The sequence below is a fragment of the Dermacentor silvarum genome, chromosome 2 (genome assembly GCF_013339745.2).
Source record: "Dermacentor silvarum isolate Dsil-2018 chromosome 2, BIME_Dsil_1.4, whole genome shotgun sequence".
In the NCBI taxonomy this organism is placed as follows: Eukaryota; Metazoa; Arthropoda; class Arachnida; order Ixodida; family Ixodidae; genus Dermacentor; species Dermacentor silvarum.
The window spans coordinates 222938354-222955766 of record NC_051155.1 but is presented as its reverse complement, the minus strand read 5'-3'; the positions used below and the strand labels follow the sequence as shown (position 1 = coordinate 222955766).

The 17413-nt window shown below is 40.9% G+C and overlaps 1 protein-coding gene across 2 annotated transcripts in view; it reads left to right on the top strand.

Annotated features, from left to right (window-relative positions):
* Nucleotides 1–16967, top strand: part of LOC119442720 (tyrosine-protein kinase hopscotch) — a 59202-nt gene extending 42235 nt beyond the window's left edge. For both annotated transcript variants that reach the window (XM_037707699.2, XM_049662335.1), the window contains exon 19: nucleotides 1690–16967. In XM_037707699.2, coding sequence (XP_037563627.1) covers nucleotides 1690–1969 — 280 coding nt within the window. In that variant the 3' untranslated portion in view covers nucleotides 1970–16967. The remainder of the gene's footprint in view (nucleotides 1–1689) is intronic.
* Nucleotides 16968–17413: the final 446 nt, after the last annotated feature.

Sequence of the window (17413 nt, the reverse complement as noted above, 5' to 3'; positions counted from 1 at the left end):
GCTCCTCCGCCAGCGTTGTATCGCTAACCTTCAAAGAAAGGGCTTCATCCCCAGAACGTCGTCAAGAGTGAATACCACTCGTTAAACAGTGACAATGGTAGTAGCGCCGCTTCCTGTCATAGTAAGTTTCGCGCACGTTATCTATACACATCTGTCCCAAATGGCAGGGAAACTTACGCCCACTCTATCGCCGACGTATCAAGAATGAGTGAGTGGGCGCACACTTGAATATATGCGCACTGTATACGCACAATAAAGGACGGAATACACCTATGGCGCACCAATGGTCGAAGCTGAATGTTTCGTGACGGTCCACAAGAGTAAGCGAGTTACTAGCTGTAATATATATTTGGCTACAAGGTATTACAATGTACAAAACAGCTACGATTCAAGCCTTGTGCGCAGCAAGAACAAATCTATCGGAACTGAACACACCCGCGAGCGATTAGGCGGAAAATAATCAGATAGTGGCCGCGCCGAGGAACTTCACTGAGTCAGAAACTGACAAGCCACTGCTTCAAAATATTTGCCGAATAAAGAACAATGAGCAAAACGCACTAATCCTGACTGAATTCATAATCGGAAAGCTTGGATAGCTTGGGATACATATTTAGCCCCGCTTTTAGAACAAACACTATATACGCTTATATACGCTGCTTGCGCCGTTTGGACATAGCTTAATCAGCTCCGAAAGCGCTTTCGCATGTTCTCTGAAGCTGTGATCAAAGCTTCGTGTCGTCCACCTTGTCACCGTCTACGATATCTCCGAAAACAGAGGTTTTCTAAGCCGCGCCGGCGTCAAACGTTTCCATAGTAAACAAGGAGGCAACGGAGGCAGTTGAGTCAAGCAATGGACGCGTCACCACGTGATCAAACATGGCAGCGCCCACGGGATCGCCGCGAAAAGGGTCAATAGAACTTGTCACAGACCATTTTGTTAAATGATTATTTATCACGATGTTTGTGCGGTTTTGTAAAAACCCACCCCTTATGTAATGCCCCTGCGGGGGACTTTTAAGGTAATAAACTGAAACTGAATGGAAGGAGAACATGCGAGATGGAGGAAAAGTAGGTAGTTATGGTTGTTTCATGCACCCTTCACTGTTTGAGATATGATATTGCTGGCAGCAAACATTGTGTTTATTCCAAGTTGAGTAGGGCAGCCCTCTGTTGGTGGCATTGGGCCCAACTGACATTGCAGAATTGACATTACATCACACTGGTCTATCGAAAGTATCGATCACTAACACAACCTGTTGTATATTCTGGCAGAGTTGTAGTTGTGATATTGATAGGAACAAGAATACTATTTTAATGATGTAATAAACACGTCATGCCTACTTCTGCTTCCTGGTATGAAAAAAGTTATTTTAGTTACATCTCTGGCTTGCTTTTTAACGTAGAGTCCAATCAAATGCAGCTATTCAGCTGGCTGATGCAGCATTCAATATGCATTCAGCTGACTTCACACATGCAGTCCACACCAACTAGGAGCTGTTCTGAAATCTGGCACGGGATGACATTGAGGAGTGTTGTTACAAAAAGTTATATTGTATGTATGTTAAAAAAGTTCTCAATCCAAAATGTGATCCCCGGCTGCTCTAGCTGTTTCTCACATTGCCCACTGCCCTCACACCACGTCAATGGACTGAACTTGGGACCTGACTATGGTCTCATCTAAAAATGCAGGTATGCCCCTGAGAGCATCCTTTATGGCAAGTTCTCAACCAAGTCAGATGTGTGGAGCTACGGTGTGACACTGTGGGAAATGTTCTCCTATGGTGAGGACCCTGTCATACAGGGGGTCACACAGGAGAATTTGGGCAGCGAGCTGGTGCAGGGTAAGCGACTGGCTTGCCCCGCTGACTGCCCTGCTGACCTTTACCAGCTGATGCTCCTCTGCTGGACGACTGACGCCCACCAGCGGCCTGGATTTAGCCACATCAAAGGCATGGTGCATAACCTGTGATCTCCTCCTCCTTGTCCTCTCTCTCTCTCACTCACGCTCGTGTTTTTGCTGTTATCAAAGGACCAGGTTGATGAGCCAGGATGCTAAACAGGGCTGGTTGTCAGTACTGTCAGCATAAATTTAAATGTGAAAAATCAAAAGGCATGCCTTTTAATATGTGAAAATCTAAGGGCGCACTGTGTAATCGGGGAACATATTCTGTATCAGTCACTTTCAGGGATATCACTTTCAAGACACATCAATTGCTAAACCAGAGAAAAGGGATTTAACGAAGTGACACACCTGGAATGAGCATTACTCTCACACTGTTGAATGTATTGACAGGAAATCTGTCACTCCATCGACATGTTCCTCTAGACATTATGCCATGCAACAGTGATAATATGCCTGAGAGCGACTGACTGAGAATACAACCCTAGTTGCTAAGCATGCTGCGACTCCAAGGCTCTGTTTTTAAGCCTGAATTATGCCAAAATCACAGGCACAGGCAGACATACAAGTGCAAAGCTACCTTCAACTGTATTTCTACTTGTTTGCACTTCAGTTTATGTATGTTGGTACAAAAGCTGAGTGGCTGACCTACAAAGTTCTAGTTCAGCACCTGCACTGTCTTGCTTTTTCCTGTTCTCTCTTTGTCTGTACTGGAAGCTCTGCTCACCCTTTGAGAAGAGGAGGGATGGAACGGCAGACCATTGTTATTGATAGATGGAGTATGGAATCCCACTGTTGTACAGCTCCTTAGTGGATATTTTTGTACTTCGTGTTTCATTCTGTGTCAGGTTTATTTGAAAGTGATGCTCTTCTTGCAGCAGTCTCCTTGCACTCAAGACACGTGGGGCAAGGTGCCTTTGCCTTCCGCCTGTGAGAGGAGGTCTCTGTCCTCTGAATGTTCTTGATCTCTCTGGAAACTCTCATCCTTCACTGGGCCGCTCAGAAAGGCTTTGAGAGTTCTTTAGGTTGACAGTTGAAAAAGATATTTCTGCGCCCGTTCAGCATCCTCCCTTTATTTTGTTTTGCATTAAGTACTTTCATTTGTTCTTTAGTACAGGATTTACCCACCATTGCAACGCTGCACTGCTTTCAAGAAGTTTGTTAAATATGATTTTATAGCTGTCAGGCTGCTGTTCATTCAGCAACCCTTCACCTTTTGCTTAGCCTATGGGATCTGTCAGATGTATGGTTAAGCACCACATTTATGTCACGGTGCCAACATCTGTAGCATTCAAGCAGCCTGAATGCTTCAGTTTATTGTCCCCTTAATTTTCTTACTTCGGCTTCACATATAAAGTGACGTGCAATTTGTTGCATTGATATCACTATGCTTTTTTTTTTCTTTGCTGTTCGCCACCATTAACATGACCTGCAAATTGTTTATTATGGAACAACATTCAGCCTCTTGATAGGCAAGGTGGGATGTGTTTGCTGACATTGTGGGGTGATTCTGTTTTGCAGAAAAGTCATAGGCAGCTTGCAGTTTAGACGAGGAAGATGTTGCATTTTCTTTTCTTTTTTTTTTTTTAGTCTTTGTAGGTCCAACAGTAGGTAGCATATTGTTGGGCCAAGATAGTCATGCCAGTGTACTGTGATGTCTTGATGTCTTTGTTTGAAACCCTCTACATGTGTTCCAATACCACTATCAGGCGCAAGAAAAGTGGGTTCATGCTTCTTCATCTCCTTTGAAGGCACTTAGTACTTACTTCCATTGTCACATACATCTCAGGCTCTATCTTTCTTGTTGCACTCTGGTAACCTTGGCTTGCATCCACTGTTTTGGTAATTTATCTTTTGCTCATGTTTTCAGTGCTCCTCTTTAGTAAAACACAGTGTGCTTTTATAAAAACTGCAAAGCTTGTAAAGGGCTATCTCAAGGTGTCAGTGTTCAAGATGGGTGCATGCTTAGGATAACATTAATAGAAAACTTGTGAGCATTTCGCCATAGTTAAGCGAACACATGATGAGATGAGCAGCACTAATGGAAATGTGCTTTCAGGCTGATGGGAAGTTGAACTAGTTGGTGTTTTCATTTACAATGTGCTGTTATTCTTATGCCAAAGGTTACGTAAATTAGCTCCTAATGTTGCATCATTGAGGCAGCCTCGTATAAATGGTTGTTCAATCAAACTGCTGCCATCTTGTTCATGCTCAGTTTCTCTCAAAAATAGCATTCGATGGTGCATCCTTAATACATTGCTTTGATGCAGTACTCACCACTTTCATCCAAAAGTTAGCATTGTCTGGCAATGCCAAGCAAGAAAAGCAACACCAACTATGGTGAAAACATAATATGAAGAGGAGTATTTCCCCCCTGACAATAAATGACACTAGCATTTCTTCCACTGAGAAAATCTGTTATGTTCTTCATTTGGCATCACCAAGGACAACTTGTACATCTTATCTATCCTGAATGAAATAGGCAAGTACTGCATTCAAACATGGTGTTACACAAAATGACCTGCAGCATGCTGCCTACGTGCGAAATCTGAGCGTAAACAAACCTGCAGTTGAGCTGAAAGAGCTGTTTATACCTGTACTGCAGCATTCTGTATATGTATGTGTGTGTAGCTTACATTTGTTATTACGAGGCCCAGTGTTTGTTCTCTCTTAATCTCTCATACTGTAGCCGCAGACCATTCTTTATTGAACTTAGCTTTCTGTCTTGCATGTCATTCTATGAGTAGTTGTATTTCACGCTTGCATGTGGAGTATTTGTATATTTCTTATGTTGCTTGCTTTTACAGGCTACGTAATATTGTCAGTACAAAAGTTGTTTTAATGAAGAGTTCTTTTATGAAAAATATTACATCTCGCACTGTTTCGTGAACTGTGCCGAATATATCTTTGTGTCAATATGGGGATTACAAAATACCATCTCACCCCAATATCCTTTTCAGCACCTATCTTCTCTGCCTATACCTTGTCAACTAGGTAATATGATCATGGCTGCTATATGTCGTCTTACACTTTTCTTGCTGGTAATTTGTTTGTGAAACATTGTGTGCAATATTTTGTGCTAAACTTAAGGCAGCTTAGTTCTTGGTATTGGACCACTGTACCTAGAATATAAATTTTTGAAGTAGAGTTAATGTTAAAAGCTGATGTAGTAGCATCAGCAATCAGTAGCAATCAGTAGCATTCATTTTATGTCTTAAGTTAGGCACTAAGAAAGTATATCAAACACATCTTTATGTGGCTGGAAAGCTGGCTTTTATGGGCTGAATTGACATTGTGAAGTGCTACAGTGTGCAGTTGAAAAATTACTGCATTCTCTGACATTGCATTAACCATTGCACATACCGAGCTGGCTTCCTGCTGTTTTATCCAATTCTTCAACTTTATACTGCCCATCATGTGCTGCACGACTTGAGACCATCTTACCAATACAGCCATTTTGCTACAGTGCAAAAAAATCTCGTAATAGGAATGGTTCTTTGTCACACATTGTTGTGATTTGCTAACACCATATAAATTATTGCCCCTTTTAGGTACTGAAAGCATATCATGAGAGCAGTTGTCATCACATTGAAGAAATTTATTGATGCACATATATCCCATAGTGCCAGCACCTGACTTAGTCATTTTGTGTCAACGAGTTTGTGTCATTTGTGTCAAATGCATACAGTTTGTGTCAAACTGTTTGCATGCATTGTTTTCCTTTTTGGTATTTAAGCACAGTGGTTGAGACATTGGAATTCTTTCCAGCACAACCATAACTGTCATTAGGGGTTGCGCATTGCCTCTTAACATGAGGCATTCGTTTGTAGCATCTGGCTATTTGACTTCTAATTGCAATAGCATTTGTTCATATTGTCAGGCAAGCGTCATGTGCTTTGTGATCTTGTAAGAACAGCAGAAATTGAGTAGTAACTTATGCGAGTGTGTAAGCGAGAAAAAGAAAATTTAGGGCTCTTTTATATCTGAACCAATGTAGGTAACTGCAGAAGCTGCGGCCACTGAGTGCCGTAGGAATAGTGAAAGTAGTCACAAATATGTGTTGCAAGTATATGGCATTGAACTGTATATTAGCGCGTGGTTGCTGATTTGCATAGTTTGAGCCGCTGACCCGGTCTCAGTATTCCTTGCTTGTTTGGAAGGTCCTGCTGGATTGTCAGCCACACGCTTTGTTAAGTGGCGCAACCTAGAGCACTCCTCTTTGTCGTCAGGGCAGTCATCGCTCCTGACAGAGGCATGACAGGAGATCACACATGTCGCTAAAGCATAAAGTTAGCCATGAGAAGCTCATGCATGTAAGATGCATTAAGGATCATGAAATATTCATAAAAACTCTTTGACGTGTCTGAGCATTGATGCATGGGCTAGGGGAGCTTATATACTGGCCTATGCTGGCTGAAGCAACACCATTCCAAGGCAGTGCAACTGCATGTTGGCTCAGAAGATAGCGATTTCTCTGCTACGGAATGGTGGTGCTGTCTGTCACCACCCAGCGTGTCTTGGCATGTTTTTTGCCATAGTGATGATAAATGGCGCCACGGTTCTATTGCAGTTACATTGTGAACTGCATGTGTGTGACCATAGGCTAGGCATTCGCCCCTCGATATCGAGAACCAGTCTCAGAAGACTGCCAAATTAATGCCACAACTTTGCAGACGAGGTGAGATTAAGTGTAGCAAATATCTACAACACTGTGCATTGTGTGCATCTGTTGAGGCACTACAGCTTCTGTGAGGTTGGATAGGAGTCGAGGCTGTTAAAGGCAACTGGCTAAATGTTGTTATCAGTGTGTCTTTGTGCTTTCAGGCAAGCCATAGACGCTTGGTGCTTTGTGAAGTGAAGGTGCTCTGTGTAGTTAGGGTTTCTGATATAACTAGACGGAGATTGGTTTGCTGGGCAAAGAGAGCTCGGTTATAATGACATCGACGTGATGTTGAGAAGACCTGCTGCTTGTATCACAGTAGCAGTTGCGCGATGAATCAGAATAAATTGTAATTTTTATTTTATTAATAAGGGACATTGAGCGCCAGGGTGACAGAGCTGTAATTGAAGGCATTGTTCCACATCTCTCTAACCAACCTATAGGCATCGTGCCTGTGCTATAGTGTAAAATAGTGTTTGACAATAGCGAATTAGCCTTCACATTTGTTATTTTGATACCAGCACTGTGTGACCTTTCATCTTCTTTTATTGCTACTGGGGAGCATTATAGAAAATTTATTCTGTAGAGTTTAGTTTGCTGTCACTGGGAATTGTGTTTTTCAACATAACTGCTGTGGGACACTCCAAAGTCTATAATATACATAATTCATAGTAAAATTTTGGCTTGGTTCTTAGGGTGATGTCTGAGAGGCAGTATCTTGATATGTGTATCAGTTTTTCAGGTATTTTGTGGATAGTCTTAAATTGTGCCATAAGCTTCAACATAAAGTAGTGCAATGGGGTGGTTTCAGTGAACAATCATTGAGCAGAGTGCACATATGGTTGATATGGTGCTCACTGCATTTGCCATTGGTGATTAAGAGTTATTCAGAACATACGACTGCTATCGAATATTGCAGAAATGCGTTGCTCTACCAGCAGAAACAGCTTAGCAAAGTATCTATAATGCATATGATTACGGGAATTTACTACTCCAGCTTAAATTTTGGTAGACTTCACTTTTGCATTTTGGTGGGAACATGTTCTCCATATGGCAAATGCATTGCACAAGTGCCAAGAGAATTGAGATCAGCTGTCCAGTGTTTGCCTACTGTTGCTGTCCATGTAATGCACCACGGTGCTTAAAAAAAAAAAAATATAGCCATTTGTGATGATTCTTGCTTATTAGAGCTGGGAGCATGTTTCATGTGATGGAGCAGCTTTTCACAGATGTGCCTAACTAACACATTCCACTTCAAAACCTTAAAACCTCATTCAAGTAGGTTTGTGTAAAAATGATTGCTCTGTGATTGTGGTACAATCATTCAGGCAGTTCTGAGTACTCCTAGTTGAATACCATGACTGCAATGAATATCTTGTTCTTGCAGGCTACATTTTGCTGTTGCATACCCCTGACTAGTATAAATTATTAGTTAACACTCCTGAAACATTTGCATTATGTTATATTGCCAAGCTGTAAAATCATGTGACATAACCAATTAATTAAACAACAGATGATTTCTGTGCAGTTGGCAAGAAATTGCAACAGAAACATTTGCACGTTATGTCATTGTCAGGCTGTGTTTGCTGAAAGTCGCAAAAACGTGAAAGGGGTTTTGATTGTGCTTCATTTTTATTGAACTTTGCCCCTTACTGGAAGTACAGTGGACTCGCTCTTAGCTGAAAGCTGTCAGTGAGCTGCACACTTTAGAAGAGTTTCCTATGGAACCAGTGCACTTTTATTATTATATTACGAACTTCTTTTATTTCCTGCTGACAAAAATAATTTTGTGGTTAAAAGTAGTTGTGTGATGAGAACATTCGAAAAGGTTTCCACACCATCTGGTGCCTCATGTTGAAATCAGTGTCCCTTGTTGCAAAAAAAACAAACAAACAAACAAACAAACAAACAAAACAAAAAACAGTGATCGTCATTGAGTGAAAAACAAAGTGTTTGCATTTTCACCTAAGTCCGCTTCATCTTTTTAGTCTCAATTAAAATATCAGCTGCACTTGTCTGCTGTCATAATTTATATCGCCATATTCGTGTCTCCTCTTAATGTCAACATTAATGGTCACATAATGTGTAGAATTGATAACGACCGGTCATTTACAATAGCAGACATGGGTGCCTAAGCGACAGAAATGAGGTCAAACATGTCTGAGTACTGGGAGATGTGAAGAGAGTAAGAAATTTGCAGGCAAAGGTTTTGCTGACATGAGATAGGGATAATTGTATATCTCTGGGAGAGGCTTTCATTCTGCAGTGGAAAATTTCATGTGTTGATGATAATGATTTTCTTACAACTTTATCGCTGTGTTCGAACTAGGTTTGGAAAACACTGTTTTTTAACTTTAGGCAGCTTTGCAAACGTGAAACATTAGCACTTCTGCACGTGAATTAAGAATGCACCTGCATGGGTTTCATGGATTGTTAAGCTTCCTTGAAAATTGCGTGTGTAGGCCACAATTTCCCAAATGTGCAATTGTGACATGCTGGCACGTTGCTGCACAGCTGCGCATGATGTCAGAATCCAGCTTTCTCTTCCTTGGGTGTCCCACCCCAAGTTAGGAGTTCTGAACTAGTAAGCCATGAAATCGCGACTAGCGACTAGAAAAGACTAAGCTGCACTTCTTAAATTTCATAGCCAATGTCCACTGTACTTTGGCTCCTTGCATAAATATATGCGCTTCATACTTCTCCACACATGTGAAAGTCGTCTCTGCCCAGAAATGTGAGATTTGTGCACTTCCCCGCCTTCGCTATGCTTATACAAGCACAAGTACTTGTATAGTGGGGAAGTTGGTCGGTGTCAGTTTCGGGCTAAAGTTTAACTTTACTGTACACAAGTAGTTCATTGGATTATCACTGCTTTGCAAGCATAAAAGCAAGCAGTAAGTTAGACAAAATGCAAAGCTCTCCTTTTCTTCATCATTGGCTAACCATCACTTGAAGTACTTCTGAGTAAATCACTGTTTAGCCTGATGGGCAATAGTCTGTCAAGCAGCATTAACAAAGCATTGTTGCCATTCTATTCAAATGTCGAAAATTATTTTCTACCGCAAAAAACATGAGGGAGAGCTTCTTTAATACTTTTTTTTTTTTATTGAAGCTCTGGAATGTTGATTAACCTAAGCAGGGACACCATGCACGTGACTTATTCAAGATACCGTCAGTCTGTGTTCATGCCATATGCAGCAGAATTAGATAGAGCATTGGTTGTCTTTTGTAGCGTTAGCACAGATAACTTTCTGCCATTTTTGTAAGAGATAGATGCCATTGCAGGGTTTCACTAAAGGTGATGTTTACCACTGAACCCTTAGCTTCTCTTGAACATGTACTGTATAGTGATTTGAATTGTTTGCAACAGCAAATGATTAAAAATTATAAGTGGTGTAAAATTCTGACGTTCGCACCTAAAAGGATGATGGAACTATAAGTGCTTCGTGTCTGCTGTGACAAAATAATATCAGAAGCGATTTCTTGTGACTCACCTTGCAAACAGAAGGTATAACTTCTTTGTTGTTCTCTTTTTTTTAGACATGATGATGCCATGCTGTTTATTTGCATAGCATATTTGTATGTGTGAACGCTGTTTTTAGTTTCTTGCATCTCACATGGGTTATTTAGGGAAATTGGAGTGTAAGCACTTTGATGTTATTCCCTTGTTTTACTTAATTGGCAAGCAATGTTGTGGCTTATTTTCTGCCACCGTTTGCGAGCCACATTGTTGGGTCAGCCATTTTAGCATGTTCAGAAACTGAATATCTGCGTTTTGTGTTATAATAAATTTATTTGTATGCAATATTTGACACTGACCTGTGGAAACATTTAACCACTTGCTTTGAAGCACACATATTTTTAAATCCTTTTGTCTTTTGTTTCACATACGTAAGTACGTATATGCTCATGTGTATAGATTAATACGTTAATGTCTGTATATATTGTAGACGTGTATGCTGTGTTCAATATTTCTCAGATTTATTAATACTAAATGTGCTATTATTTGTGATCTTGTGTGTCAGCTTAGAATGACTTGAACATGTACCTGAGAAAATTGACTAAGGGGCAGATATCTGCTGTAAATTTTGAAAAGGAAGATATAGTGAAGCGAATCTTGGGCTTCACCAATTGAATCCGCATAAAAGAAAGCTTCAACGCCTTTTATTTGTCAGCACGAAAATTGTGACAGGGCTCGACTTGTGTTTAAATTTGACATTATGGTCATGCACACTCTGACAGTTTCTGCTTCTGCATAGGAATTGCGAGGCAAGTATTTTGTTAGTTTGTCACCAATTTCCTTTAGATCGACGATGATAGGACTGCAAAGGTGCATCATATTATGTATTTGTACGGATTGACTTGGACAAAAGCCAGAAAAGATTATGTGTACTCCTAGCCAACAAAGTTTGTGTTGAACGGCATTAAGGTGAATGATTATCTCTGATGTTTATTTTCACACATCAAAAGTCCTGTACTCTACCTTCAACATATCGCTAGTATGCCTTGGCATCATGTCGCACGTTCGCTCAAACTATGTACTCATAAAAGGAATTCTTTGTCATGAGAGCTTGCAAAAATTTTCAGTCGACACAGTGGCAATGCACACATTGCTCACTTGCTTGAAATGGGTAAGAGAATATGCTGCCAAGTAGGAAACAACTTTCTTTTTTGCATTCCATTGACATATTTAGGAATTGTTGGTGTTTGAATGCCTATGCTCATTCTACTAACTTGCACTGTCAAAGTGCATGACAAGTAACATGCTCAGTGTTAGTATTATTGCAGTCTCTTACCTCGTGGATAGCATAAAGCAACAAGTGATGTGAAGATCTCAACAAGGCATTCCCTAGATGTGATGTATGGTGTTGGTATTTTTACTGCTTTAAACTCAATTCCTGTAGAATGAGAAACACTTGCTGATGTGTCACTGTTTGTTGCGCTAAGATGAGTAACCAGGTTTTGAGTCATGCATGGCATCGTGTGCTCATGTGATACAACAGATGTGTGGTTTGAAAACCTTGAACTGCTGACATAAAGGGGGCGTGCTTTTTTCTCTCATGATGCTTGTAGTTGTTACTTTTACTTGCTGTTCATTTTGTTAGTTTGCTATGCTTCTCTGGTGAGGGCTCTTTACACTATTAGCCCTTTTCTTAAGCTAGACAGAAGATTGGGCTAGTTGTTATGGACTAGACACAATGTACAGTAGTGCGGAAAGAAGAAATGCATGAAGATGGTGAGACGCTGTCAAGAGTGCTGTCACTCAAAAGTATTCTGGTCTGAAGAACAAGCACTTTAATGAAGAAGAATAATAGATTGCCAACACCACAACCCAAGAAAACAGGAACATGCACAAGTAATCATTAAAGAAATGGTTAACTCGCTTATTGATAGATGAGATCTCATTTACAGGTCAGGATACATAAAGTTTGCCTCTTACATCTTGGCACATACATGTTAATCTTGGCTTATGTTGTCGATAATCTTTCGTGCTCTTTCTATATTCAAGTGCTTGTTCTTCAAAATAAGTATGGTAATTTTAAGTGTCATACTACTGTCTGTCCTTGTGCATCATCTGCTGGTGCTACTGCATCTTGCATTTAGCCCTCTTGTGTTTTGTGCATTTGAAATGCCCATTCTTTGCTGGTGTGCCTCTCTTACGGAGCTTACATGAATGCTAACACTTCCAGGTTTGGCAGTTTTTAAATGTTCAGAAAAGTGCATCAAAGCACATGAACTTTGTTTTTATTTTGCCAGGCACTATGGCACGAAATGGGTTTTGAGTGTGGAAGTGCGATTTGTAGTGGGCACTGCTGCGCGACGGTGTGAAAGCGATTCGTGACATTTCAAGTGCCTGCTGAATAAGAGCTATGCCTTCTGTACAAGTAGACATGCACATCTCGTATACAAAATGTTTACATGATTTGGAATCACTGCTGTGTAATATTACTATTAGTTGGGATGAGCAGTGCAAAGAATTCTATTATTTTCAGTTGTAACTGTTCATCAGATACACTGCTTTGACTTGCACAAGCACTAGCAGTGTGGGAAATTTCTGCTATAATAGATTCAATAATGTTTTAGAGAGCCATTTAGTTCAGCCTGTGCAGGAAATTTCTGTTATCGTGGATTAAATAATGCTTTAGAGATCCATTTAGTTCAGGCATCGCGTGAAACATTTGTTAGCAGGAATTCTGCTCATGAAATGCTTATAATAGTAGTGCTCCTTGGTCTTGCCTGCGCATTTCAATAACTTCATGGTGCTTAAGCTCTCAGTGTTTTTAGGAAGCAGGAATACTCTAATGAATTTTTGTGAATACTCTCATTAAGGTCAAACATAGTATGAAAAACTACAGAACACATGTGAGCCTCAGGGTACTTTTGCACTGTTAAAGTCGGTGTAACAAGTTTTAAGACTGCTTCACACCGTGCGACATTTAACAATGTCAATGTAAATGGTAATGGGATCTCGCACTATTTTTGTACTCTTAGGAAAAATTACCTTGCACCTTGGACACGTGCTTCAGTGCTTCACAAATGTGGAACGAATTTTTTGCTCATACACTTGTGGGAACAAGGCCACTGATGTGTAAAGCATGCCACAAGCACATGAAACTTGTGGTGCACTTTTCTATGTCCGTTGGCATAGACTTTCACAAATTAGTAGTAATTTTGTCAGGGAGCTCAAGTTTGTTATGCTGAGGTCAGAAGCTGTAAGTAGTCTTAGCATTTTTGAACTATGGCTTACCTTGCAGACCCATTGCAGTCAGTGCTAATCAGTCGCATGTTTTTGAGAGCAGCTTTACTGTTTCATGGTGCCATTAACTGCTTTTAAATATGGCACTAAAATGTGTGGTGCTTGCTGTAAGCTTGAGTACTAGTTTCATATTTACATCTAGCATATACAATTCCAGCGTTGGCCCATGGTACTGAAGAAACCTTAGAAGTTGCCTTTTATGAAGAAGACTGAGTCACTTTTAATGATGTGATAAGATGCTCCGCAATGGGTTGCTCGAAATTCGGCACATTCTCAGTCTGATCCAGGCATATTTCTTAGTTTTGTATATCAGCACAGCATGCTTGTAGCGTGTACATAGCATAGAATTTCTTGCAGTGTGGTCTAAAACATTTTTCTTATTGTGCAGTCGTATTTCTGCAGTGCTGATTCTCTTTTCCACATTAACTACGAATGTATCACATTAATCATTCCCATTTCCTCTGGTCATTTATTACATATGTGATATGTATGTGCTGTATTCAAGAGTATATAATTCTGCAGTACTGTCACTTGTGTATTGCCTTTCTATAATGTTTGTATCCTCATATGAATCACTGGAGAATACAGCACATTCGCTGAGCAGGCTCTTGAACTAAGAAGTGGGTGGGATGGAACACCATTTTGTTAACCCTTTCAGTGCCACCGACGTACCGGTATGTTCTCCACTCTCTCCATTCGAATGTGCACAGTAACACGAAATTGGCGAGCTTTGAGGTAGTTCTGCCATCTTTTGTATATTTCTATAAGCATATTTTCTCATCTCTCTGGGTTTGCTCAGTCTAGGTTTTCTTTTAGTGCACTGGCAGAACACACGTTCCGCGGTGTACTTTGTGGGCATGGTTACACCACGCAGAAGGGTGGCTTGAGGGCTTTGTGCATCGCTACCACGGCAATTCTCCAATCAAATATTCGTGCCATAGTGCAAGGAGCACTCTCGCGTGTTTCTGCCATCTAGCGTACGTCTATAGCAGCGTGCTTTATTTTTTTCTTTTTGACTCTGACATGGCAGTGGTATGTGAAGACGCATGTGCATCAAAATGTGGGTAGGAGATATGAAATGAAAATAGGAATGTGTGGACCATACTAAAAGTGCATTTGCCATTATCCGTGTCAATTTTTTTTCCTTCTGAAAAACCGAATTAAGTTGTGTTCATTTTATAACATCTGATAAAAAAATCTGGCACTGAAAGGGTTAATTCCCACTTTGGAAATACTGCAGTTCTTTCAGTTCTTAGGTTACCTGATTTTATAAGCAAGGAATTATGCTGTGGTAAGGAGAAAGTGGCCGGCAAAATATTATAAATGAAAGAGACAAGCCTGTACAGACAGCATAGCCAGTATTGCTGTCTTGGCCACTTTCTTCTTGACTGAAATATTTAACAATGAACTTATGGGGTTTTACTACCCAAGGCAACATACAGAATACAAAGAGAGGTGCGTAGTGGGGTTCCGGGTCCCCATAATTATGACCACCTGGAATTCTTTTCACGGTCACCTAAGTCTAAGCACACAAGTGTTTTCGCATTACATCCTTATCAGAATGGGGTTGCTGTAGCCGGGAATCGAACCCACAACCTCGAATTGAGCAGAAGGAAGCCGTATTCATTGAGCCACTGCAGCAGGTTTTAAATTTCTTGCTGCCGTTACACATTCTGGTTGGGTAATGTGCAGTGCTGCATTTTAGAGAGGGCAGAATGAAAAAAAAAAAAAAAAACAAGAATTGTCTGTGAAGCGAGATTTAGCCAGATTTAGGTGCATGTAAAAGAACTCCAGGTGATTTAATGTAATCTGGACACTTCCACTGTGGCATCCTTCATGGCTCATATGTTCCCTGGGACGTAAAACCCCATAAATTATCTTATTATTATTGTCATCAAAATGCATAAGGAGGCTCCTCCTACAAGCGCCTTGCTGCATACAGCATGGTGGCCTGCTTCATTCTTGATGCAATGACCAAATGTTGGTATCGGAAAAGGTCAGCTGTTATGTACCGAAGGTAACACATATGCCAGTGCTCTGCGGTGTTTGGGTGATGAGCTGTGCAGCTGTGTTATGCAGAATGTCTGTGCAACTTACCATATGGTAGGCAGCAGGATATGTGGGGAACCTACCTTAAATTCTTGAAATGAGTTCTTTTAGTTGCCGATGGGTTTACACATGAGGCATTTCTTCACAAGAAAGCCCATCTAGACGTAGTCTGGAATAGGAGGCCTGCCTTGACTTTCTATTACCAAGTATGCCTTTCTTCAATTTTTGGGTTGTCTATAAGTCACATTTGGGTGCATGAATCCTCATTGGAACACAATCTTGGCATTTTCATGAGTGAACTTTTTATTGTACTTGGCTGCTTTGCTGTGTTAGAGCAGGCTTGTGACTCCACCTGGCAAGTTGCCTGCCTTGTGTTTGAACCTAGCAGGCCACCAGCTGCGTATCTTGACTGCATAATGCATGCCAGTGCTTTGCTTGCAATATGAAGGTGCTAGCGAAAGATGGGGACAACAGTAGGAGAGTGATATAAGTTTACTTTTGAGACGGTGAAGTTGCGAAGTTCTGGTGATGTGTATGTTTACTGATGTCTGCTTGGCATGTGCAAACACCCTTTTGGTAGCTTAACAGCACTGAATGTGATCAACTAAAGTGCATTACAAAAGGCAGGCTTCAAGGTCTGCATTGTTCCAGTGTCATGTGACGTGACTGTTTTGCAATAATTGTTTACCGTTTTAAGTGTTGTGCTGAAGTGGTGTGTCCTGACCAGCAGTGTTCTGTGTTGTACCCCTGCCTCTGATTCCTACTGGAGCCTGGTGGTTAACTGCATACTCATGCTTTCTGGTCTTATGATTGTTTTGTTGCACTGTTTTGCAACTTTTCTCTAAATACTGGCCACACGTAAGGCATCTCTACTGCGATCCCATGATTGGGTTGCTTTGTCAATGTTATGTATGTGAACACTGTTGTCCCAGCCTTCCACAGCCGCATTGGTGTATGTACAGCCTTCCAAATTTTTAGCTATATCGCGCGCGAACACTAAATATAGTCGTATGTCGTTCTGAAGGGAACATTGCACTCGATGACTCTTGCACAACAGGAGAGGGCTTAGTGCACTTGAGAGTACTTCTGCCGGTCTCGCTGATTATCACCACTTTAAAGGGCCAAGATGATGTGCCATGGACGCTCGCGCGATATAGCTAAATATGCGGAAGGCTGTACATCATGTATGCTTTGCTTGAAATCATCACAGATACAGCCAGAATGTCATTAACTGTTTAAAAAGTAGTGGATATGTCTGATTCTCTCTTTTTGCTGGCATGTTATAAATGTAACTGTATGCCTCAAAGATTTCTGGTGCTAGTCGAAAGAGACAGATCATAGTTCGCCTGTTTGATTCTCCAGTTGGTGTAGTAAGTGGGCATCGGGCTTAACATTATTCGTGCACCTTGGCATGGTCTTTGATCTCAAGCAGGTCAGAGTATGCTGAGCACATCTGTGCACTTATTTTTGCGATGGATATATACTTTTTACAAACTTGTGCGGCTGCCCTTCGTGCACCGTGCAAATGATGTAATGATGTACAAATGATATACATGTAATGATGTTTGAATAAACAATATTCTATTGGTGAGTTGTCATCAAATGGAGAGAATGATTCTTCTTTCTTTTGTTTTTGCTTATATGTCTGGATTTACAGCGTAGTATCCCACTTGGCTTTTTTAAAGTAGGCCTGTGTTAGTTTAACCTGCTTTAACGTCTCATAGTTCTTCTTGAATAACAAGAATAATATATCAGAATAACTTGCCATTGCAATGTGCAAGAAGCTCATCTCTCGGAGGTTTTTCCTGCCTGAGAATTAAGGGGAATGCACCAAAGTATGTATATCTTGCCGCAAGCTTATTGAATGAAGCAAGGTGCGTGCTATACCAGGCTAGTTAATCCATGATCTGCACTCCAGCAGCAGGCAACAGACAAAGCGCTTGTGTCCGTCATGACTTTCCGTCCTTTGTCTCCTGTCGCGCTGTGCGCATCACTTATTGAATGAGCCGTCTATGTTTCCTCTTGCTTGAAAACATTTTAGAGCGCT